Below are 26,213 nucleotides of genomic sequence, written 5' to 3'. Positions count from 1 at the left end.
CCTGCCGGACCCACAAGCCACACGTCGCTCGTTGAACATGCTCGCGCCCCCGCATACGGATACCACCTGCCTCCGATAAGTGGTGTGGGGAAACCGCTTACCGCCCTCCCGTACAGTGCCCCGCTTGTTATCACCCGCGCATGTTAGCCGCCCGTCAGCCGTCGGATCTGCCTGCCCATGATCCGACGGCCCTCGTTTGTCTATCCGCGATAACTCCCGATAGCCCTGGTAATTAGATCTCCGCCGCCCAATCGCTTGATCCAATGGCTGTTGTTTGTTCCCTGATCTGCTCATGCTTCCGCCATGTGGTCTTCGCGCCCTTCACTGTTCTGTGTACCCGAGAAGGAGAAGGATGAGCATAACCAGTTCCCGGTACCCTGTGCAGTTACTCCTCAACCACTTCATTCAAGAGACAGCATGGCCGAGGAGGGAGAGTACAGAGCTTGAGCAGATAAACGCAGTTATTAGTTATGGAGCTTCTATCATTCAGCACTCCGCCTGCTTAGAGAAGGACAACAGAATATCTAAAAAGGCTGATTTTGTTAATTAAAACACACAGTTTTGCAGCAGAAACCCATATTAGATTGTAAATGTGGTTGGTGGTCCATATGACCCCTCCATGCATAGCATAGCAGATTTTTTGTAATCAACCTCCATATACCCAGAAACTAGAATGTAACAAGGTTGATGAATGTTATTTTGATGTAAGGTTCAACTTCTAGACACTGTAACTACTGTGATACCTACAGCATCTGGTCTTCATTTTCAGCTAATACAAGCTTCTTTTGCTGTTAATTGCTCACTTTCCACTTCTTCTTTGTTCCAGGTTGTGCCTGTTATGCATTTTTCATGTGCTCTTGATGTTTAGCATTAGAGGGGCTGTCATCCCACCTCTGTGTTAGAATCTAGTATGTATTATTGAATTTGTATGCAGATTTATGTTGTTTTAATGCCAGAGAGCTGTCATCCTATCTGTGCATTAGGAAATAGATTTACAGACCTTTTAACTGGTTGCAGCCGGCCATCACAGGGTCCTGTGCATCTGCTGGTGTGGTCAGTATTCTCCATATTCACTTTTTCCTCAAACTGTGAGTAATTGGTGGTCTAAAGCCTTGTAGTCTAGGTTGTTCACCCATGTCTGGGGTTAAGCATAGTAGAAGTGGTTATCTCGCTTGAATATGCATCATTCCTTCCATTCATCCACCATTTTCCAACATTTCTGTTGAGTTTGTAATGTTCCCGAGCATCTCTGAGATACAACCTAGGAGAGTTTCTTGGGGTGATAACAGGCTCTATTTGGTGTTTTGATGTTTGAGTAATTTTTCTGTGTATTTATGTCTAAGCATGCTTTGTTTATTACTTTAAAATTTCCTTACGGATATTACAGTTATTTTCTACATTAATGGACAACAAGAAATGATTGAGTATAGGTTTTTGATTTGGGCTACATTCACTGTTAACCTTATAGTAATGCCCTTTAGTAGTTGATCTTTCATTCGACTATCCTAGGCGACATGACCCTAGTCTTGATTCTGCCATCACCCTTTCTATAATCTTTCACTTTTATAAATCTGTTTTGCTAAAATTAACTTCTCCTTTTTCACCTTGAGCTTTCATGACATAACTTTAGAAATCGTATGTTAGGAAGTCCCTCTTGAATTGGAGAAGAGCCACCTTAAAGAGCAGGAGTGGGTTGTGGTGACATTGAATAATCCCTCCAAGTTTCCCTTAGGTTTTTTCCTTGTGGATTGGGACTTTTACCCATGAGGTAAGAGTTTCAGTGTTAATGATCACCAGCATAAGGGTCAATTTGCTATTGCAAAGCCATGTTTTCTTCTATGGACTCGTCTTTATTCAAGGAGGCTGACTTTGTTTTTGCTTCTCCGAGGCTGCCATCATATTTTCTGCTATGAATTAGTAATTTTACCTTGTGTCTGTATTTAGTTTGACTCAGGATGATCACGGAGGCCATGATAAGATCAGAAGACAAAAGAGATGAAAGAATGGTGTAAACTGAAATCCCTGATGCAGATGTGTAGATCCTTTGAAGAATGATATGAAGTTCTGCTGCTAGAAATTGATTTGAGTAAGGTGGATCAAACTTTGGCTGAGCATGTCCCTGCAGAACACGTTCAGAGAATGAGAGAATGTTGAGGGATATGACATTTTATTGAATTCTCTGAATGTTGTTATAGTTAAGACGCAAGGCTACATTTATGGACTAGCTTCTCATTTTATTAACTAATTGATAACTAAGGGAGAGTTCTTACATTAATAGGAAAAAGTTTATGTTGAGTAATGACCATCATTTAAGACGTATACCATTTAATGCTAGCCTACTACTGCATATGGTTCTGCAGATAAGATTTTCATTACATTAACATGTTTGATTAACTCCCCAGGCAAAATCAAAATTTGGGAATATCGTCCTGGGACTGGAACTTAGATGGACAACATTCTACTTACCATGCTCTGTTCCCACAGGCATGGACAGTATATGATGGTAATACTCAGCTGAAGATTTATGCATTCTATCTGCTAGTAGAAATTATTTTTTGAATTTTTCCCTGGAGATCTGTTTAATTTGTTGTCTTCAAACAGGTGAGCCAGACCCCGAGCTAAAAATCACCTGCCAACAGATTTCTCCTTTTATTCCTCACAACTACAAAGAGAGTAGTTTACCAGTAGCTGTATTTTCTTACACAGTGAGTGACCATCCATTCTTATTATGACATCTAAGTATAGCCAGCTTTAAAAAATTTGAAGTATCTTCCCATGCTAACTCAGTGTAATTGTTGTTTTCGCTGGATTCTCTTGGGCTATTCAGCTAAAAAATACAGGGAAAACTACTGCAAATGTCAGCTTGCTTTTCACATGGGCTGTAAGTTCACTGATCTATAGCAGAACCCATAAAAACACATTTTCTGTAATCCAAGTCTTCTTGGACTTGTTTTTATTCTCCACACTTTTTAATTTTCATGGTGCATGATGCTTCTATCCTTTCAGTTTGTAATATTCCAAATATTAAATTTTGACAAATATGATGGAATATTGCTTCAGAAATTTATGCCAACAATTTGATAAACAAATTTCACAATTGAACCATAATGATAAAATTAATTGTCAAAACTGGAAAATATAAACTGCAACTGAAATTTGATGTAATATCCCCACTAACTAATTCTATTAAGTGAGTTCCAAATTTTTGCAACTTTGATGACGGAGAAAATTTTGGGTGTAAAACTTACGAAAAAGTGGGTGAAGAGTCACTACTTTAATTTTGAGAGAAGGGAAGCTCCAAACATTAGAAAGAAGGGAAAATTAATTGGATAGTGGAATGTGGAGGCCACCTCAAGGAGGGAATTCAAATCCCTTGAGGAAATTCGATTTGGAGAAGGGAGGGAAGAAAAGGGAGGTCGAATGGGAGGGCCCACAAGGAGAGAGAATGGAAGCAAGGATAAATAGAGGAGAGGAGCTCCATTTTGGGGTCTTTTGCCAATTTGAAAACTGAAGTGGTGTTTGCTTGAGCTGCTTAGCCAAGTCAACTCGTGCTGCTCAGCACAAGGGAATTTTCGGGCGGGAATTTCCAACTCTCTCTTTGGTGAACCTCGAGTGTCACCCTAGAAGAGTCTTTCCTTTCATTTGGAGTTGTTCCGGAGCTGTTTACAAGAGTGCTCAGCTATCTCTGCGTCCTACCTGGGCGCAGTTTAGGAATTTTGCACCCCTTCAGGAGACAACTATATTGTAGATTAGATTCAGGGATTCTAGGAGTAATTTTCCTTGGGATTTCACTGGAGATAAGTGGTGATTTGTAGGTCAAAGTGTGGGGAGGATTTCCAGGTCGAATTTGTCCCTTTCTGGGCTTGCATAGGGGCCAAGGGAAAAGGAGAATTGAGGTGTGAAGGGGGCTGGGAAAATAAGGAAAATTTGGGGAGGATTTTACAGGAATTTTTACAGGGATTTTGGATGAAATTTGGGAGCATTTTATAGTGGTTATCCAGTGGTGCGTTTAGGAAGGGAGAATAGGGAAATTCACACTAATTTGTGGGCTCCTTGGAGAATTGATTTGGAGCCAAACCCTTTCTAGGTTTTGTCGGGCTTGATGAGATAGTGCAACAACTAATTTCCCAGAGTTTTATGAGCACATTTGAAGGCAAATTTTCCATTTCCTATCTGTTAGCAACAATAGTAAATTTCTAGGTCAACGCAAAAATTGGAGGGAATATTTTCTAGCACTTGGGCATCATTACTACAACTTGGGTTTGGCCTTGCTTGCTGTAGCAAGCCCAAGTTCCTCTATTTCTATATATTGTACTCCATTATGCTCATGAATAATAAAATGGCTTACAAATTTGGTGCAATTTCTTGTGTATCTGATATATGGTTTGCGTGTTAAATTTTTGGTTGTTGTTCATACTTTTTTGCTTTTGTTTTTTTTATTCACTTAATATTTCCATTAGGATTATTACAGTGGTATCATAGTAGTGACCTGGCCAATTGTGGGAGAAACCCTTTCTCTGACCCCAGAAGACAAACAAAATATAACATACCGGAGGCATAGGTACAAAAATAAAGAAAGGGAATTGCAGATTACCCCTGATCTAGAGGTTCCTGAGTAGGAGATAGTAGAAATAGACATGGGCGATACTACTAAGGAGGACGCAACTTTTCAGAGCCTCTTGAAGGTTTTGAATGATATGGCAAAGGGGTAGAAGGAGATGTTGGATGAGATGAGACAAAAAAATCATAACAGGGGTAGGCATGGGAAGCTCATCACAAGAGAGGGTTTAGGCACATCCCACCATATTGACATTACCAAACCCTCAGAGCCATCCTCACATCAACAGTGGACCAACTAGATCTACTATACCCGCATTTTTTACCACAGGGACTAGAGGACAGGCCAATATGGATGATATGCCCTTAGGGGAATATTTTCATGAGTATCTGTCGATGGGGAAAGAGTTTCAATATGTTTTCACTTTCAAAGATTCCTGTCAGCCCAAGCATGGTGTTGGACATGGAATCCCCCCACAGCATGTTTTGGGGCTCAAAGCCCAAGTTTTGAGTACTATTGTTGTAAAGACTCCACGAATTGCGGGCGTGGAGCGCAAATTGTATGTTAGAGTCATAGGGTTGTCCACCCTAAGTTTTGAATGTAGTGTCGGCCTACCCATGGTCCGCGGACGATGGGATTGTATAAATAGAGCAAGGCTCTAAGTTGTAAAGGAAGGAAGAGGAAAAGTAGAAAAATGGAATGGAGTCTAGAAGATAGCGAGCATAGAGTAAAGGTCTAAGTGCTTTGGGTCGTAGTAGTAGGAAGAGGCTCTGCAACTAAGTGTGTAGAGGCCTAGTAGAGTCCGTAGCTGAGTGCGCGGACCCTTGCAATTCAGTGCGCATGGAAGAGTCGGGTATGTAACCGGGGAAAGAGATTAAGGGAAGTTTGATTCCAAATCTTGTGTATCTGTTTTGATTTATTATATGGTTGATATCTTTTGCAATTGTATTGTTTTATTTATTGCACGCACTTGTATGAATGATGGACACTGTTAAGTATAACTAAACACCTACAGATAAGTTAAGTGATCAACTAATATTGGGTTAATCGTAAGAGATTGGGTAATAACGAGGATCGAGCCCCGAGTAAGGTTGCGTGAAGGCAACATCGCAGACTGCGAGGTACTGATAGATGCGCATAGCGACGTGCACACAGGTTCAAATTGCAGACCACCAAAAATCATCAGATATCTCTAGGGTGTGGAAACCTGGTTCTGGCACCCTCCCATACTACTTCGGGTGAGACCTCAGTCCACGCTCCGCGGACTGTTGTCGAAAGGGCCAGTAGTACTGGGATTTCTTTGGCTAAATCACCTCTGAACCTAGGTTAGGCCCCTACAAGCCAACAAATGGTTCCGTTGCCAGGACTGGGATTTGCATAAGGGATGTTTGATGTCGTGTCACTGGAATCCAACAAAGAAAGAAATTGAAGGGTGGTTGGACAAGAAGATTCACGAGTTCGCGGCGCAGGAAAACAGGAATCCGTGAGTATCTAAGGAACAGTGGTTGGAGCGCTACTTATATACGAAAATCCACGAAATTTTCTTTGCATCCTTTCCTTCTGAGCTATATGAGTGGATTGCGAAGCTAGCAGACAGTCAGGGAAGGTGTAGGCTCGACAAACCAATCGTGTGGACTCCGGAATTAGTGTGCAGACTAGAAGCGTCAGAAGATAAGATCGCGCGAGCTGTGGACCATTGGCTCGATCGAATTATAGGAGGATTTATCACTGAGTTCGCGGTAGATACGACCGTCAGCTACAGTGAGGCGAAACGATGCTTCCTCAAAGGACCGCGAGGTAAGTATATTAAATCTTTGAACACTTGGATTAAGATGTTATTGTGTGAAAAGCGGGTTATGCGAATAAATTAATGTTTGGGACTACGCAAAGTGGGAAGATTTACAGAAACGAAAATAGTGAAGAATTAGAAACTAGTCCCTTAATTTCACCCACACAGGAAAGCAAGGAAGAGCTCGTGAAAGTTTCTTCAAGAAGAGCGGTCAGTCTGATAAGGCACCGAATTCCACGCTTACCACCTCCACCTACACCGCCACTCGTCTCACCATCTTCACCTCCATCTCCACCCACCCCACCTCTGCCACCACCACAGTTCAGTATGGCGAGTGTGATCAAATTGCCAGTATACAGAGGAGTAGGGAATGAAGATCCGGACCAATTCTGGTTCATGGTAAGGGCGGTATGTGAAGCACAAGGAGTCGTGGATGACAATATAAAGAAGGATACGCTGGTAAGCGCGTTGTAGGATCGCGCATTAACATGGCACATTAAGCATTCTAATGACCATCCAAACACAGGAATCACATAAATCTAGGCCACGCTGAATAGGGAATTCAGCAGGCCAAAGTTGGAGACACAACCAATTATCGAGTTTAAGGAGATCGCGATGCTCTCGGGCGAGAGCCCCTAGGATCTGGACCAGAGACTGAAGAGTATGATTCGCGAGGCCAACATGACTTTGACGGATCTGCGCATGGTTTGTAGCGTCATTAACACCACATTTAAGGACGACACTGTCACGACAAAAGCTTTCCACCCAGGCCGAAGCTTTGTAGATGGCAACGAGATTGCATGAGACCCATATACAAGATCCTGGTCTGGGAGTCCAACAAATCCACGCGCAACTGCAAAATTTGTGTCTGGAAATGCAGAATTTGAAACAGGATAGGACACTTCGGCCAGAGGCACGCGATGAGGTATGGTGCATAAAATGCAAAGGCCAGGGGCATGATAAGGACCATTGTCTAGTCTTCGCGAATTACTTGGCGGGAGGAGGGCCGATGCCATTAAGACCAGAGGCACAAGCAGGACCGAACACAATGCTTGCACTATGGTGTGCGATTTGTCAGATAGGAGGAAAACACACTACAGATAATTGTCATCTATTGCAGAAGTATACGTAGACGTCCTAGCAATTGTTTTGTAATTTATGCAGGTCGGTAGGCCATGATGAATGCACTTGCAGAAGCTACGAACAAATGATGGATCAGACTCCTACCTACAAGGTATAGACTGAAACGCGAGCCCTTGACCCAAATGCAGGAATGGCGCGCACTAGATTTCAGGGGCATGGATGAGATCGAGGTGGAATGGGACCAGGAAGGGGTGGTGGACAACTAATTTGTTACAATTGCGGAGGGCTAGGACACTATGCTCGTGATTGTATGAATTCGACGAGAACATCATGTTTATACTGTACTCAATTTGATCACGAGGCAGAGGACTGCCCTACACTGGTAGCAAGGCTGCGTGAGAAAGGGGTACTCCAGCCTTCCCCGACTCAGAATTTGCAAATGATGAGGTCTGAGCTGTGCAAAGAAGACCCGAATGTAAACATAGTGCTCAGAAGCGGTATCACGACAGGAGAAGACAAAGGTAAGCAGCCGGAAGAAAGTGTGTGGGTTTGCAAGGCTCCTACAAAGGAACCTGAATTTGATTTAGAGCGCGCGAAGGAGACATTCATGGAAGCTAAGAAGAGCTTCACGAAGGCCTCCACTCCAGGTAGTAAGGATCAACCAGGGATGGATCTTTCAATGCTCACTATCTTTCTGGAGACATGCATGAAACTGCTACGCGATAGCAAGGCTATAAAAGGACTACAGGAACTTATCACTAGGTGCGCGGGGTCAGGAGAACTGCGCGTGGTCCGGAAACTTGGAAAGCATGCATTACGCACAGGAAGGGAAATGAGACTGACTGCGCAAATTGGAGAGTACGAAATGGATCAGGTAATTCTGGATCTAGGATCAGACACGAATGTATTGTCAAAACAAACATGGGAACACATGGGCAGACCCACACTACAATGGCCTCCTACCCAATTATGAATGGCGAACCAGCAGAATATCTTACCCATGGGAAGATTGCAAGGAGTATCGGTGGATATTGAAGGAGCGAGCGCGCTGGCGGATTTCGAAGTGATAGAGATTGTCGATGACAGCAATCCCTATCCCGCGCTACTAGGAATAGACTGGGCCACCGATATGAAAGGAGTAATAAATCTAAAGAAGCGCAAAATAATTTTTGAGAAAAAGTCACTATGCGTAGTGGTGCCTTTAGACCCTACGGAAGGAGCACGCTACACAGTTCCAGTGCGCGATGACGAGCTAGATTGTATCTACAAAATAACCGCTCGAGAAGAGGATTGGGTGAATCCTACAGCGGATGGCTGGATTTCGTGGGAGTGCGAAAGCTCCTACACATCAGATTCGGATGAGGAAACAGAACGATGGCAGAACCGGTTACACGAGGTAACCACGCTAAATTGCAACATGATGGTTAGATCAGTGAGTTGCATGACAAGAGAGGTAAGGGATCTGCCTATGTATGACGGGTTGACAGCGGTGGATGAGTTCCTGAACCAATTTGAAAGTGCAGTGCCAGAACAGTAGTAGTTCGATGCTCTGAAATGGGCACTGCGCGCGACGCCCGCAAGGTGGTGGGATACGAATCAGAGAAGCTTTGACGACTGGCGCGGATGCAGAATGATGATGCGCCTACGATTTATGAAACCACAACTACGAATGAGAGTCGGTTACGAGGGGCAAACAACTTGCGTACCCACCTTTTCTGATGGGTATAGGCATATGACATGCAGCCCGCACAAGCGCACACCACTCCCAGAATAGAGAATCAGAACAAAACGCAGCAGTAGGAAAGGCGAAGCGCGCCAAAGATTATCCACAGAGAAGCATTTGACAGGGTGTGCGAAGTGCTGAATAGGGTTCACCAGGTGAGACACACTGACTGGGACTTGCGCGTACCAGCGGTTCGATGGGCCTATAGGACCATGTGCAAAACCCTGACCACGAAAACAATTCCAAGGTTGCGGAATGAAGTAGGGACCGTAATCTCTGAGGAGCATGCAAAGATGAATCCACACGTAATAACACCCGTAGATGCGACAGTGCGCGAAGTCTAGGACGAAGAAATCACACAACTACGCGAAGTAGAACACATAAGACTTCAGGAAGCCATTCGGCAAGGGAACCTTAGACTTCGTGAACTTGAAAAGGACCGGGTACGGCTAAGGAAGAAAAGCATTGTCAAGAGGCTGGAAAACGAGATCAAGGGCGCATGTCTTGTCGATAAACCAAGGATGACAAGGAAAAGTGTAGATGATCATACTAATGAATTAGAAGACCATAGCTGAGAATTAATTAGTCTACTGTCGTGGCTAGGACCGCATATCACCAAACACAGTCACCAGGGAGCACACTACAAATAGAAGAGTGTGCGGCGCCGATCGCCACGATGGCAGATGAGGATTTTCTGCGAACTATACTGGAGGGCGAGATGGAGCCTCGCACAGGTGGTGCGACCACCTGACTAGCCGTAGGAAGAATAGTCTTAGCACTCCAGGCAGCTAAAAGGGAGTGTGGGACTATAAATTATTCTGCTTGGGAGCTGCGCGCTCTGACAGGTGCACGCAGGAACAACTTGTCACAAGGTTCGCGCCCGCGCATGGAGGGATGCATTGCCGTGCGGGTGGGCTGGGAAGTGATCGTTGGTGTCACTGTTCATGACGAGATGTTCGATTTGAGGCCAAATGGAGCGGGCGATAGGCATTTAAGACAAGAGTTATGGGCAAGATTTCGGAAAATCTGCCGCCAAGAAAGCATTGATGGCCCAGAATTGGGGGGAACGGTCGAATTCGAATTCAAAAGGTGCTATAAAACTCCAAGGGCTAGCCAGCAGACAACACTTGGTCAATTGAGATTTGAGCGGTTGAACAAAGTGCAGAGTGTTGAGAGCCGAGCGATAATAGAGCCCTTAAGTTCGCAAAAGACCGCATACAGTGTAGAAATGATGACGACCACTAAGGATGGGTTGGGCATTGAAGAAGGAACTGCCGGCGAGGCCGCGCAGACCCCCATGGTCCACGATGTTCCCGAAGGCACTGGGGTTGTGACAAAAATCCCTAAATCACCCCGGACGCCAAGACTGAAGAAAGATAAGCAGGCAATGGGACCAGTACGCATGTCCCCGAGGAATCCACGGCACAGTAAGTTATCAATGGAAGAAAAAGGCAAGGCAGTCACCATTGAAACAGATGAAGAGGAAGAAGACTTGCAAACTCTGATTTCCGCTATAGAGGAAGAAGAAGACGTGGAGGAAGACATCCAATTGTTGCGCTTTGCAGCGAAATTGCCCGAGTATGTCCCTCCGCGAAAAGGGAAAACCAAAATACCAAAGGATCTGGATGCAACGAAGAGTGCACTCTAGACCCCGCTCCTCCCCGATGGAATTACCTTTGAGGGCTCGCTCCTAGGACGTGTGTCCACCCTGAAATTTGAAGACTGGGACCTCGCGGATAGCGAGAAGTTCTCACACTTAGAAACGGCGAACCTGATGAAACAGAATACGGAGGGGTCAGTGATAACGCTAGAGCTGTGAAAATGGCTGCGTGGTGTGGAAAAGGCCGAGTTGCTTCATCTGCTATGGATACCACATTTCCACCGTGCGCCCATCACCATTTTCGTCATGAGGTAACTGCTCTGCCTGGTGCATGATGGGTACTTATGGCTAGAGGAGCCTATTCCCATCACGACAGATCTCACCCATCGAATTTCTTGAATTCCCTGTAAGGGAAAGGACCCCGCGACGATAGCAGGGAAAAGTAGCGATTTGGCTCTCGCAGAGGCCATGAAGGCAAAATATAAACTCGAGAAGAAAAAGAGGGGTTATGATGTCACCAGTATCAAGGATAAAGGGGTGCGCGCAACCACCCAACTCTTGGTCGATAAATTAATGAGAAAATGCCGCGTCAATGAAGTACCAGCGTTGGTGGTTGCGCTGGCCGAACAGTGTGTGGAGGGAGTCCAATTCAACTGGGCCGAGTTCCTTTGCGAAGGGTTTTTACTCAACTGTCAGGAGGCCCAGGAACAAGGTAAGACCTTCCACTACGTGTGGTTGCTCTTATCCATCTTGTTGGTAGCGGGAGAACTGTCGGAGGATAGCCAGTTCCCGAGCATCGACTGAGACTTACCAGAGGCCGCGAAGTACGCTTCGCTCTGGGCCACCAAGGATGCAAAACGGATTCGCGATACCAAGATTTTCTGGGTGCTCATGGAGGCGAGCATTCAAATGTGGATTAATAGGAGGTCGCACTTGTCCCCCACGGTGCACAACAGTCTGCAAAGTTTTGCAGACTTCAAGGCAAACATGCGCAACATCTACATCAGGGCACGAAAGGATCTGGCACAGTAGTGGACAAAGCTCCCATTCATAGCCACTGACGACGTGATCTTTACTGTTTTAGAGACATGGCCTTCCGAGTGGCGCACCCCAGATTTGGCGGAGCTAGAAAAGACGACAACACAGAAAGGAAGGATGATGCCAAATTGCGCATCACCCAATTGAATGAGAAAAGGCGCAATGAAAAGCGATAGTCGAAGTCAGGGCAGTCTGCGAAGCAGCACACATAGCCAGGGAGCAAAAGGTCGCGGAAGCAGCCGCAATAGCGCGGACAGCAAAAGTCACCACAGTACAGGCAGAGGAGTGCCAAGTAGCGTTTGCAAGACAGGAGGGAGAAGACACGGAACTTGCAGAAGAGAGCGCGGACCCAACGACCATATTTACACAGCTCAAATGGCCGCGCATCACAGAAAGATCGGGTACAAGAGAGAAGGTCAAGGCCTCAAAGTTGGCCATCGACCCGATCACCTTAACTAAAGGTGATCTCCATGACATCGGCGAGATGGTTCACGATGTCACTAGTGAAGCGCTCCAAGACTTTATGACGGAGCAACAGACTGTGTTGGGGGCCCTAAGGGCGCAGCTGTAGGAGTTACAGGTGTGGCCCCTGTAGGAGGGTACCTTGTCTACCCACGTCGCAGCAGGCACGTCAGCAGTAGAACAGATGCTATGCGTGAAGATGGCCAATACGATAACATTGCTAGATGGAGCGCTAGTCTTAGAAAACACAATGGAGTGGGTGACGCTTAATACGATGAAAGGCATTGGCCTTAACTTGGTTGCCCTTCCCCGCGACACACTTTATCAGCTGCAGGATGGGATAACAGTAGAACTCCGCGCCAGAGAGAGCCGCGCGATCCAGGTTCTGAGCGAGAAGAAGATTAATATAGAACAACTTAGCTTGCAGCGCGATGGTTTGGTGTTGCAGAACTGACAGTTGGTGCAAACAGCTGATGACGCCTGCCGGCGCGTCCCAGAGTTGTCCATTGTAGCGGAGCTACCAAGAGAAGTGTGGATCCATTGTTTGGCAAGTGGCGTCCGCAATGCGTGCGAGGAAACAACAAGAGTGCAGCTAGAGCTAAATCTCCATATTGCTGAGTTGCGGCTGAAGGCATAGCCTTCCATTCCCCCAGAGGTCAGAGAACAACAGGCTAGTGCTATTGCAACAGGGATGGAAGAGATTGGAGGTGCAGTCCGTGACTGTACCAATATGTTGGAGCAGGCACTTGAGGTCCTCACTACGTTGCAGGAGGACCCTAACATCTAGCGGCTAGAGACTGAGGCACGTGAACTCCAGCAACAATATGACAGCATTAGAGGGACTGCGCAAACAGTAGTCCTTACTCACCGGCTTGCAAGGATGCAACAAGCAAAAGCTTTAAAAGAGCAGGTGGACGCAGCGCGCCACAAGGAAGCAGTTCTAAAAGCACGCATCTAGCCATGGATTGATGAAGCCTTCACAATCACAGCGGATATTGAAGGAATGCTTGCGCATATTCAAGGAATGCATGCATAGATGCAGCAAAACATGCCGGAAACAGAGGGTTCAAAAGCAAGAATGCAGCAGGTTCAACATGCAACAACTCAGTGCGCTGCCGACATCCAGACTGTTTGGGACCAGCTAGAGGGACTCCGCGCCAAGCTCGCCGTGTCGACAGAATGACTCGAGGGCGAGTCACGATGTTTGTGTTGGGGGCTTGTTGGGCATGGAATGCCCCCACAACATGTTTTAGGGCTCAAAGCCCAAGTTTTGAGCATTATTGTTGTAAAGACTCTGCGAATTACGAGTGTGGAGCACAAATTGTATGTTAGAGTCATAGGGTTGTCCGCCTTAAGTTTTGAATGTAGTGTCGACCTACCGGACCATGGGATTTTATAAATAGAGCGAGGCTCTAAGTTGTAAAGGAAGGAAGAGAAAAAGTAGAAAAACGGAATGGAGTCTAGAAGATAGCGGGCATAAAGTAAAGGTCTAAGTGCTTTGGGTCGTAGTAGTAGGAAGAGGCTCTACAACTGAATACGCAGAGGCCTAGTAGAGTTCGTAGCTGAGTGTGCGGAGCCCTGCCGCTGAGTGCGTAGGGAAGAGTCGGGTCTGTAACCAGGGAAAGAGATAATAAAGGGAAGTTTGATTCCAAATCTGTTGTATCTGTTTTGAGTTTTTATATGGTTGATATCTTTTGCAATTGTACTGTTTTATTTACGCGCACACTTGTATGAATGATGAACACTGTTACATATAACTAAACACCTATAGATAAGCTAAGTGATCAACTAATATCGGGTTAATAGTAAGAGATTGGGTAATAACGAGGATCGAGCCCCAAGTAAGGCTGCGCGAAGGCAGCATCGCAGATTGCGAGGTACTAATAGGTGCGCGTAGCGACGTGCGCGCAGGGTCAAACCGTGGACCACCGAAAATCATCAGACATCTCTAGGGTGTGGAAACCTAGTTCTAGCACCCTCCCATACTACTTTGGGTGAGACCTCAGTCCGTGCTCCGCGGACTGTTGCTGAAAGGGCCAAGGCCCAATAGTATCGAGATTTGTTTTGCTAAATCACCTCTGAACCTGGGTCAAGCCCCTACAGGCCAACACATGGTAATAAAGGCAAGGTATTTGGTGGGTCATCTGCACAGAGTTCTGATTTGCAACGCACAGTTGGGAGATTATTCCTTCCTACTTTTGATGGCTCTTCTAAATGAATTGCCAGGGCCTGGGTTGAGAAACTTGACACATATTTTCATCTCAACCAAATGACAAAGGTGGAAGCCATTAAAATGGCTACTTTTCACTTGGAGGGAGACTCTCATGATTGGTGGTTCCATGGGCTATCTACGTTGGGCCATGCTGGTGTGACCTCTTATGAGGATTTTACATGGAGGATGATGGATCGTTTTGACCTAAGGGACCTTGGGATACATTTCAGAGAGCTGACCCAGCTCAAGTAGACAGGTAGCTTGGTGCAGTACACAACAGAGTTCTTGAGGCTATCAGTGATGGTTCCAGATCTATCAGAGGCCAGGAGAGTATTCCTGTTTGTGGAGGGTCTAGTTGAGCCCTTGGGTGGGTTAGTGAGGTTGAATAGACCTACTTTTCTTTAGGATGCAAAGTGTAGGGCTCGGGATTTGCAGGGTGCAATCCCCAAGACTAGAGTGCCAATACCCATGAGACCTACTTTCCTATAGAGAGGTAAAATACTAGAACCCCACCATAGAGGGAGATGCTATGGCGTGGGCAAATAGATGACGAGACTAGGGGAGACCTTCGGAGGAGGAATTTGTGCTTTGTGTGCCAGGAGCCTTGGGCACCAGGGCATAGATGCGCCAAGGGCAAGGCCCACTAAATAGAGGTATTTTCAAACAATGAGCCAGAGGATGAGGTTGAACCGGAGGAAGATGGAGGAGATTGTGAGCCACAGGGTACAAGAGGAGGTCCACCCCTTCCCACTGGAGGGGTTATTCTTTCACTGAGAGGAGTTCCGAGATATTTGAGACTGAGGATCAGAGGCATAGTGCAGGGGCATCATATGTCAGTGTTGGTGGATAATGGGGCTACCCACAATTTCATTGATGCGCAAATGGTGTAGAGGAGAGGTTGGCACAAAGAGGCCTTTGAGGGGTTTTCAATGCTGGTGCTGGGGGACAGGACTATGCAGTGTACTCGTTACGTTCCCAGTTTGACTGTGCCCATGGTGAACTACTCGGTGATAGATCATTTCTTTGTGGTTGAAGTATTGGACACTAATGTGGTGATGGGTGTCTAGTGGCTCTATTCCTTGGGGCAAGTCACTGTGAAAATTTCTAAACTGGAATCCCTACTGCAACAACTGATGATATTTCTCCTATTTGTTAATATTCCTTTAAACAAATTACTTCTTGTTTCCTACGAAAAATATCGAAATACATACATTGCGGCCTTCACTTAATCAAATATAATGCGGAAACAAGAAATTGAGCAAGAAAGAAAATACAACACAATGACACCGTTAGTTTTGGACAAATGTCCCCGGAAAAACCCAATGCGGGAAAACTGGTGTAGCATATCTGAGGGTTTTATTATTCTGCAGTAGTACTTTTGAGTACAATTCTTTGGATGCTCAACTAGCAATCCGATACAGAGAGAAACTGGATAAAACAAATAGCGATATTCTCTCAACTTGTCGTTGGAAGAATCTGAGTCTGATCACGCTGCACTGGAGCCTCTACGTGGCCTCTGCGCAGAACTGCGTAAACCCCATGCAGTCTCTGCATCACCCCTGCTGGAAATCACGCTGCTCCTACATCGGACCCTCTATTGGCTGGAAATTCTGAATTTCTGCCTCCCAATCTCACACCCTGGATTCCAACTTCTAAAACTCGATTTCCTTAGCAGGAATTCAATCTCCCTTTAATTCCTTCGCTGACACTACGTCATCTCTGCACGGGCCAGCATCTGCCTCTCTCTAGATGTCATTCTGCGCTCTCTGCCTTGTACTCTCCGACCCAGGAAAAATTCCCTCTTCCGGATACTATCTCTGCCCCTCACTGCAAAAGATCACTTCGATCACTCCTCTAGCAACTGCTACGCCGCCCTCTTTGAGAAATTCGATCTTCTTCATCTCTCTCGGTGTGTTTTCCAAATGACTCTCAAGCCTCCTTAATAATCTTCTCATTGACATTCAATGACCCAGATTAGAAGCTAATCAATGGCTAAGATCATTTATGCTTGATCCTTGTCTTCTTCTAGAAGTTACATCCACAGTTAGATTAATACCCATTAATTATTTTAATTTCCTAAGTTTAGACTTAGGGTCCCATTAAAAATAATTAATTATTTTAATAAAACTGTCTCTAGATGGAATTTCCCAAAAACTCTTTTTGGGTTCTTTGGAATACATGTGCCCAAGCCTCCCTGCAAAATTTGAGACTTGGATCATATATGATGATACCAGAAATCAACACTCCCTCTTAGCGAGGAATGTGATCTAGCAATGCTTCCCACTGAAGCATCACCCTGACTTCATAACATTGTCCTCTGCGTTGTTGATGTCTGACATGCTATCCACCAACTACTACGTTGCTGCTGCAACTGTACTACTGCTGACACTACCACTGTCAACACTGCATCCGTACTACAACCCCCTCTCAAGTGCTGCATTTGTGCTGCTGCTAGCACTGCCACTGCTAACACTTCATCTCCACTGCAACTGAAAAACATCCCAAAATCTGAACAAGTGTTCAGCATAGATGCATCTCGATGCTGAAGATCTCACTGTTGCTAGTCCCATGCTATCCCTTTGAAGCTACTGTGTTGTTGCTGCTACTGCACTATGCCTCCTTCCACTGTTGCAACTCTGCACTACATTGCTCAGACTTGGCGTTCTAGCCACTGCATCTGTCGCTGCAACACTCCTCTGCACCAACTGGCACTCATCCATCCTGCTACTTTTGATTTGGGTTCCTGTAGCAAGGAGTTGATCCAAGAGGTGAGCTCCTGAAGGATCCTGCCCATCTTTAGCTCTTACAAACTACATCTCTAAATCAGCCCACCTCCCTCCTGGAGGTATCTCGGCTGTCATGGAAAACTCCTCTTCGATATTTCGCAGGTGCAGCTTTCAGATCGTGCGTCTCATCTTTGTCCTTGTTTCTGAGGACATTGTGTTGTGTAGTGACCCATTTCACCACACCTGAAGCATTTGATCTTCGAGATGTCGTTCTTCCGTCTCTGCTACTCCTATTGCCCCTTGGATGCAAGGGTTGCATTCTCTTCCTCCTCCTTGGGCTTCAACCACTACTGCTGCTTCCGTCAAGCTTACACTTGACTAGATCTCTCCTCAACTCTTCCTGCTTGAGAGTTGCCCACATACTATCCCAGTCTGGCAAAGCTGCCCTACCTAGGATGCTCTGGACAAAGACTTGCCACTCTACTGAGACTGAATTTACTGCGAGTCTCACCATCTCGGAACCTTGAGGTGTAGATTCCATAGCTGCTAACTCGTCCTGGGTTTCCTGAAGCTTTGTGAGGTACAAATCAATGCACTCCCCCTTTTGCATCTGTGCAGATGTCAGTTTCTGCTCTAAGTACATCTTCCGCTGCTCGGAAGATCCTTGATACAACGTTGCCAAGGAATCCCACATCTCCTTAGTAGTTCCTCTGTTAGCGATGTCACAGACCACATGATCCTTTACTCCAGCAAGGATCATCCTCTTGGTGTTTGCCATTTCTCCCCTGTAATTCCTCAGTGGATCTGGATCTGCAGGCTCATCCACCACCCTGTCGATATAGGCCTTGAGAAAATGCTCATCTAGAAGGCACGACATTCTTGCCTTCCAACCTGTCCTGATCTCTCAACCCACTGGCTGCCATCTCTGCCACCTATGTCACACGGTTCGAGTTTGAATTTGAGTTCGACAACGATTAAGTTCGATTTGAATTCGAATTTTCCGAACAGGTTCGAATGAGGTTCGACATTAGGTTCGATTATACATATTTTTCAATATATATATATTTATATATATATCTATATATGACAAAATAATAGAAAATTCAAAATCGATCCATAAACACATGAATATAAGTTATTTCTGCTCTTTCAAACATTCAAATAATTAGCAGCCATCCAAGATATCGAGAGAAGCTATGACCAACCATGTTTCAGTTTAACTAAATAGAACCAGAGTTGTGTAACTAGTACGTACTACAAATATCAGTGTTTTGCAAAAATGTACAAGTAATGATTTTCTGTACGCACAATTAACTTTATTTACTATTGGCATGAAAAAAATATAAACACCATTTGAAGAAACCTCGAATGCATTCTTAGTCCAAGTCACTTAGTTACCATGTGTTCCTCTATAGCATCATGTTATCCAGGAAAAACCATTTCTTCTGAATGCAAGAAGACTAAAAAGATTCCATGGTCACAACAAACTATAGACACCTATGTGGTCCAAAGAAGGAACAAATGAAAGTTCTCAAGGAGAAGCTAGTAAAAAAATGCAAATGGAAAGGGCATACAATGGTGCCATTGAAGTTGAAAAGCTCTGGAAATGAGTCATTGAAAAACAAGTAACATGCCTCACTAATTCCATAAGTAATAAGCCATAATGCTATTTTCCAGAGGAACACTTCAAAGCTCAATATCAACATTTTTTAAATATACAAGATCTTTGTCCAGCCAAATCAAACTTAATAAAATAGTTGGTTCAGGAACCTTGGTGTTGATCCTGACAAGATATGATAGGGTGGGCAACTGCCAGCTCCTCTATCCTTGGTGCATTCTATTATTAACATAGACAAATATAAAAAGCCTTAGAACCTATTATTTTTAAACGAATAAAATAGTATAAACCTTAATCAGAAAGATGATTGAAAATCCATAAAAAAATAGGAGGACAAACTTATTGAAGATATTTATATATATGTACAATATCGACTTTCTCTTGCCTTTCTGGGCTTACAGTCTATAGATACTCAAAGTATAGTGAATGGCTAAAGCTGCAGGGTAAGGTATTGCTAAAAGCAGCAAAATACAACACCACAATCGTGTTGAAGATTGATGTCAAAGACAACAAGGCATGGTAACTTTTTGAATAACCTGTAATATGCTTCAGAGAGTGGGAATCTTCTTGCTATATCTGCAAACGATTAAGTGAACCCAACTATGCGACCCAAGGTTTTCTCGTAAACAGGCAAATTAAACTGCCAAAAAAACCATCGAACCTAAAAAAAAACCGTTGAAATTCGCGTTAAAATACGTTCAGGTTCAATTTTCAAGTTCGATTTTTCAGGTTCGATTTCCAGGTTCGATTAGGTTCGAATTCGTTCAGGTTCGCCGTTCAGGTTCGACTTTCAGGTTCGGCGAACCTGAACGAATTTCAAATTTTTTTCAGGTTCGGCGAATTTAGAACCTGAACCTTCAGGTTCGCTGAACCCTGTGACATAGTCTGCCACAAAAATGTCGAACTGCTCCTCTCTGTTTCTTACTGCTGCTGCTAAGCCAATAAGAAACAAACTTCTTAGCGGGAAGTCTAGTGAGGAAAAAATCCCTCTCTGTGCTTCTCCTCTCTTTTCTGACATCTTTCATCCCAGCAATCTTCCTGATGAAAAATTGCGTCTGACCAGCTCTCTCCTCACGCTGAGGCTCTGCGCTGTTCCCTCTAGCATGGAAAAATTCCGGGATGGAAGCCCTTCCTCTTTGTAGACTCACTCAGAGAGAGACTTTCCTTGAAAATTCAGTCCTCCTGGCTTGGACTGCGTAATCCCTCTGGGGATTTGAATTGCTGCCTCCTGCAACTATTCGACCTCCTTCTTTACTCAGCGCTGAGTTCTCTGGCACTACTCTTTTTGTGTCACCTGCAGCTCTGATACCATGTGAAAATTCCTAAACCGGAATCCCTACTGCAGGAACTGATGATATTTCTCCTATTTGTTAAATTCCTTTAAACAAATTACTTGTTGTTTCCTACGGAAAATATCAAAATACATACATTGCAGCCTTCACTTAATTAAATATAATGTGGAAACAAGAAACTGAGCAAGAAAGAAAATACAACACAATGACATCGTTATTTTTGGATAAATGTCCCCAGTAAAACCCAATGCGGGAAAACTGGTGAAACAGATCTGAGGGTTTTATTATCATGCAGTAGTAATTTTGAGTACAATTCCTTGGATGCTCAACTAACAATCTGATATAGAGAGAAACTGGACAAAACAAATAGTGAGATGCTCTCACCCTGTCACTGGAAGAATCTGAGTCTGAACACACTGGACTAGAGCCTCCGCGTCCCCTCTGCGTGGCCTCTGCGCAGAACTGCATAAGCTTGATGCAGTCTCTGTGTCACCCCTGCAGGGAATCAATTTTCTCCTACTTTAGACCCTTTGCTGGCCGAAAATTCTGAATTTCTGCCACCCGGTCTCATAGCCTGGATCCCGACTTCTGAAACTCGATTTCCTTAGCAAGATTTGATCTCCCTTTAAGGCTTGCGCTACCATTGCGTCAGCTCTGCATGGGCCAACGTCTGCCTCTCTCTTACATCGTTCTGACCTCTTTGCCTTGTACTCTCTGGCGTATGAAAACTTCCCTCTTGCAGATACTATCTCTGCTCCTCCCTGGAAAAGATCACTTTGATCACTCCTCTAGCAACTGCTGCGCTTCCCTCTCTAAGAAATTCGATCTTCTTGATCTCTCTCAGTGTGTTTTCCAAATGACCCTCAAGCCTCCTTAAATAATCTTCTCGTTGAAATTCAATGGCCCAAATTAGAAGCTAATCAATGGCTAAGATCATTTCTGTTTGATCCTTGTCTTCTTCTAGAAGTTACAGCCACAGTTAGATTAATGCCCATTAATTATTTTAATTTCCTAAGTTTAGACCCATTAAAAATAATTAATTATTTTAATAAAACTGTCTCCGGGTGGAATTTCCCAAAACAATTTCTGGATTCTTTGGAATACATGTGCCCAAGCCTCCCTACAAAATTTGAGACTTAGATCACATCCGATGCTACCAGAAATCAACAGTTTCTATTGATTGTAAGAAGTTGGAGATGGAGTTTATCAGGCCAGATGGGAAGCTCGTGGTGTTGAGAGGCATGCACACATACCTACCACAAGAGGTATTAGCTGATCAGATGGAGGCTGATATACAAAGAGGAGATATAGAGTGGGTTGTGGAGCTTAGGATTTCAGAAGCAGGTACTTAGGCACAACAACCAGACCTAGATATTCTTGCGCTCTTGGAGAAGCACCAAGCGGTATTCAGGGACATTCCTTGAGGTTGTCCAGTAGATAGGGGGTTTGAGCACACAATAGAGTTGGAGGAGGGGGTGCATGCAATTATCACTACCCCATATAGGCATCTTGAGGCTTACAGGGGTGGGATCAAGTAGGCCATATAGGAGTTGTTGGCTTTGGGGCACATCAAACCCATTTCTAGTCCCTTCACTTCTTTTGTGGTGTTGGTGAAGAAGATGGATGGGACCCTCCGTATGTGCATTGACTACAGGGCCCTGAACAAAAAGGCATAGGATGAGATTTTTTTTAGCTGCATAAACTTTCGAGGCAGTGTTTCCCTACTCGAACCAGATATGTGGACAAGGGAAGGTGGAGTACCAGAGCCTTGTGGACACAATGGTCATGTGGACCCAGAGAGGGAAGATGATGAAATAGGGCATGTAATGTGCGGAGAGGAGTGAAAAATGTGGAACGAGAAAACGGGACCGTGCTATCAAAATCGGGGTTTCCCAAGTAGTGCCCATCTTGAAGCTATAAGCCAATAGGGGAGGTCCTATTAATTTTGGGTAGCATCGGATGTGCTCTAGCGCCAAAATTTTGTGGAAGGGCTAGAATACGTGAGATCACCAGAACCCAGAAATCGTTTGGAGAAATTCCACCCAGATGAGGAGTTATTAAAATAATTAATATTTTTAATGGATTCCTAAGTCTAAACTTAGAAAAATAAAAATATTAATGGGTATTAATAAGAATATGGGTGAGAAACTTTTAAGTGATGAGGATCAAGTTTGGTTTAATCTTAGCTGTTGATTAGGGACTTAATCTCGGTGGTTGATTTATCAACAGGAAAAGTATAAGAGGAAGCTTGAGGGTTAGTTGGAGATACACAAGAGAGATCAGTGAATTTGATTTTTCTAGGGTGTGGTTTGCTAAGAAAATCGAATAGGTGATCTGAGTTGCAGTGAGAGGGGCAGTTCGATAGAGGGACTTCAGTCCAAGGCCGAGAATACATAGCAGAGAGGCAGAGCAACACCAGGAGAGACAGCGTAGAGGGAGAGCCTTGATGCAGTGTCGTAGTGATGCAGTGACGCAATTTCAAGTGACACAATGATACCGTGACACAGTGTCGCAGTGACACAGTGACATAGTGGAGGCTAAGGGGTCTCAGTGACGCAATGTTGCAGTGGCGCAGTGAGCGGTTCCTAGAGGAGGTGACGCAGTTCCAACATAGAGCTTGTAGCAGCCATCGCTGCCCAGTACTAGGAACAACACAGTCACCTATGGGGTTTGTTCATCCAGGTGTTGGCCGGGTTTATTCTTTGTTGGGTGAGCCAGATTTGGCACCCTAGTTGTATTCAGGAGTTTTCTTAATAATACAAACCCTCTATATGTTTTCCCGCATTGGGTTTTTCGGGGATGGTTTTCCAAAAATAATGGTGTCCCTTGTGTATTTGTCTCGTTCTATTTTCAGTTCATGATCTGTATGTGTGTGTAGTCTGCAATAGTGTTTTCATCGTTGTTTAAATAATTAAACAACTTATTGAATGTAAAAACAAGTAGGAGATGGTAAACTAGTGATTGCAGTAGGATTTGTGATGTGTAGATTCAGAAATTTTCACATGGTATCAGAGCATTGTAGATCATAGGAGATTGAAGACACCAGTCGAGAGATCCAGATAATTTGTTGCGGAGAAGCAGCTGTCCCAAGTGACAACGATGTTCTAGAGCCAGAGACGCAGAGGAGAGTGACGTAGTGCAGAAGATGTGACACAGAGGCTCACGCGCTGCGTGCGTCAACATTTTGAGCCAGGTGAGAGTGATGCAGTAGCTGGGAGGAGCCCACGCTGTAACTGCGTTAGCCTTCTAGGCCAGTGTAGAAGCAGAAAGGGGCAAATCAAGCTTAGGCAGAGCCACATCATCTCTTTGGACTAGGAAGGAGTGACACAGTGGGCAGGAGGAGCTGATCGGGCTCAAGTAGTGATTTCGCAGAGCCAGAGGAGCTCAGATTCTTCAGTTGCCGAGCAGATTCGATCTGAGGAGCTGGTGGGATGTTATTGTTGTTAGTGCTAAATAGTGTCTGTGGAGACAAAGTCGAAGTAGAGGGAGTCATTGCCTTGACAGATTTCTAGCCAAAGAAATCTAGATCTGGGTTGCAGTTGCAAAGGAGGATTGGAGAGGAGTGATTCGACATTTGGCCGGAGGATTTTCATGAAGGAATCAAAACTCGAAGGGAGTCTAGAGGAGATTATTCCTTAGAGGGTTTCTTGCACCAAGGAAATCCAGATCCGAGTCTTGTTGGATTAGTAGCAGGAGAGAGAGAAGAGAACTAGTCCTAAATTTTTTAAGCAGAGATGGTGGTCAATGGAGTGAGGGATCAGGACAGATTGGATGGAGCATCCAATTTTGTCATCTGGAAGGCTAGAATCCTGGTGTTCCTTGACAAACATCGCATCAAGGACTATGCCTTGAAAGTAGTTGTTGTTCTGGTTGACGCTGATCCGTTAAAGAAGTACGAGGAGGCATAGGCGAAAGCCAAGTGCATGATCCTACACGGGGTCAAAGATCATGTATTACCACACATTTCTGAGAAGGAAACATCAAGGGAGATGTGGGAGGCGCTAACCACCTTGTACCAGGGCACTTCCGTCCAACGGAAGATGCTATTGGAAAATTAGTTGAGACAGTACCAGATGTAGAAGCGAGAAGAGATCAATCCCTTCCTCCTCAGGTTGCAAGGGATTCATGATCAATTGACTTTAGTGAGGTCTACATCAGATCCTGAGTTCATGGTCAGGACTGCCCTAAATGTTGTCATCGAGGTCTGGGAGACATTTGTCAAAAGTATCTTGGGATGAGCGATTCTCCCCAGTTGGGAGGAGATGTGGGCAGCTCTTCGACAAGAAGAGACCAGGAGGTTGACCAAGGCAGGAAGTAGTGATAGAGGAGCCCAGGTCAAGGAGGAGGAGGAGGATGCAACTCTCGCATCATCGGGACAACAAGGGCAACAAAAGAGAAAGAAGGATATTTCCAAGGTTAGATGCTTCAAGTGTGGGGAACTTGGACATTTCGCCACTCAGTGCCCCCGGAAGAAGGGTGAGGAGGAGGCTTCAGACTCGAAGGCTGCTCGAGCGAAAGCTGACAGGAAAGGCGAGGATGATGATTGTGACATAAGTGCTCATGTGGCTCTGGAGAAGAGGTGGGGCGACATCGAGTTGTAGTGGGGAGGACAACATATGGTCAGGATCCTTGAGGTGCCCAAAATTTGGGATCACATACGGCTACAGGAGCCCTTAACAACAGTAGCAAAATGACGGGTGTCGGTTGGAGCGAGGTGTGATGGAGCTATAGTGGCAGAGCTAGAGTGCCAAAGTTTGAGGCAGCACAGTGGATGTTGTAGTAGTGCGAGAGGCACAAAGTAGTTTGCAGCAACGCAGTAGCAATAGAGGGTCAACACAGATTAATAGCAGAGGTAGCTTTAGCATCACGAGGCATCTAGACTAACTAGCATGTCAGTGCTTGGGTGAAGTTTCAGTTACTTACTTCTCAGTAATTGAGTTGCAGTGCAGCAGTTAGCAATGGCAGTGCTATGGGCAACATGATGTAGCGTCTTGAGAGGGAGCTGTAGTATAGATGTAGCAGTGGCAGTGGCAGAGTCATGGGTAGTAGTGCAGGAAGCTTAAGTGCAGTGGATGAAGGACATCAAGCCAAGCATCAGGAACACAAAGGACCAATGCAGTGGATCAGTGTAGTACTTCTGTTGAGAAGTGTTACTAGAGCACATTCCTCGCTAAGAGGGAGTGCTGATTTTCGGTAGCATTGGATGTGCTCTAGCTCCGAAATTTTGTGGAGGGGCTAGAATACATGTGATCTCCAGAACCTAGAAATCGTTTGGAGATATCGCCCCCGGATGAGGAGTTATTAAAATAATTAATATTTTTAATGGGTTCCTAAGTCTAAACTTAGGTAAATAAAAATATTAATGGGTATTAATAAGAATATGGGTGAGAAAATTCTAAGTGACGAGGATTAAGTTTGTTTTAATCTTAGCCGTTGATTAGGGACTTAATCTCAGCCGTTGATTCATCAACAGGAAAAGTATAAGAGGAGGCTTGAGGATCAGTGGGAGATACACTTCAGAGATCAGGCAGTTCGATTTTTCTGGGGCGTGGTTTACTGAGAAAATCGAATAAGTGATCTGAGTTGTAGTGAGAGGGGCAGTTCAGTAGAGGGGCTTCAGTCCAAGGCCGAGAATACATAGCAGAGAGGCAAAGTAGCACCAGGAGAGACAACGCAGAGGGAGAGCTCTGACGCAGTGTTGCAGTGATGCAGTGTCTGAGTGACGCAATGGAGGCTAAGGGGTCTTAGTGACGCAGTTCTAGCACAGAGCATGGAGCAGCCATCGTTGCCCAGCACTGGGAACAACGTAGTCACCTGTGGGGTTTGTTCATCCAGGTGCTGGATGGGTTTATTCTCTGTTGGGTGAGCTAGATTTGGCACCCTAGTTATATTCAAAAATTTGCTTAATAATACAAATCCTCTATGTGCTGCACTGATTTTCCCGCATTGGGTTTTTCCGAGGATGATTGTCCAAAAATAACGGTGTCCCTTGTGTATTTGTCTCATTCTATTTTCAGTTCATGATCTGTATGTATGTGTAGTCTGCAATAGTGTTTTCATCGCTGTTTAAATAATTAAACAACTTGTTGAATGTAAAAACAAGTAGGAGATG

The 26,213-nt window shown here is 44.8% G+C and overlaps 1 protein-coding gene across 2 annotated transcripts in view; it reads left to right on the top strand.

Moving 5' to 3' along the window:
* LOC149228804 (uncharacterized) overlaps window positions 1–26,213 on the top strand; it is a 296,527-nt gene that overhangs the window by 157,699 nt on the left and 112,615 nt on the right. For both annotated transcript variants that reach the window (XM_089378370.1, XM_089378371.1), the window contains exons 7-9: window positions 2,403–2,503; window positions 2,602–2,705; window positions 2,828–2,881. In XM_089378370.1, coding sequence (XP_089234496.1) covers window positions 2,403–2,503; window positions 2,602–2,705; window positions 2,828–2,881 — 259 coding nt within the window. The remainder of the gene's footprint in view (window positions 1–2,402; window positions 2,504–2,601; window positions 2,706–2,827; window positions 2,882–26,213) is intronic.

Source organism: Pinus tabuliformis, chromosome J (genome assembly GCF_031772625.1).
Source record: "Pinus tabuliformis cultivar Carrire ecotype Pingquan chromosome J, CPIR1, whole genome shotgun sequence".
Taxonomy (NCBI): Eukaryota; Viridiplantae; Streptophyta; class Pinopsida; order Pinales; family Pinaceae; genus Pinus; species Pinus tabuliformis.
The sequence above is the reverse complement of the archived record's forward strand: the minus strand, read 5'-3'. Positions and strand labels throughout refer to the sequence as shown.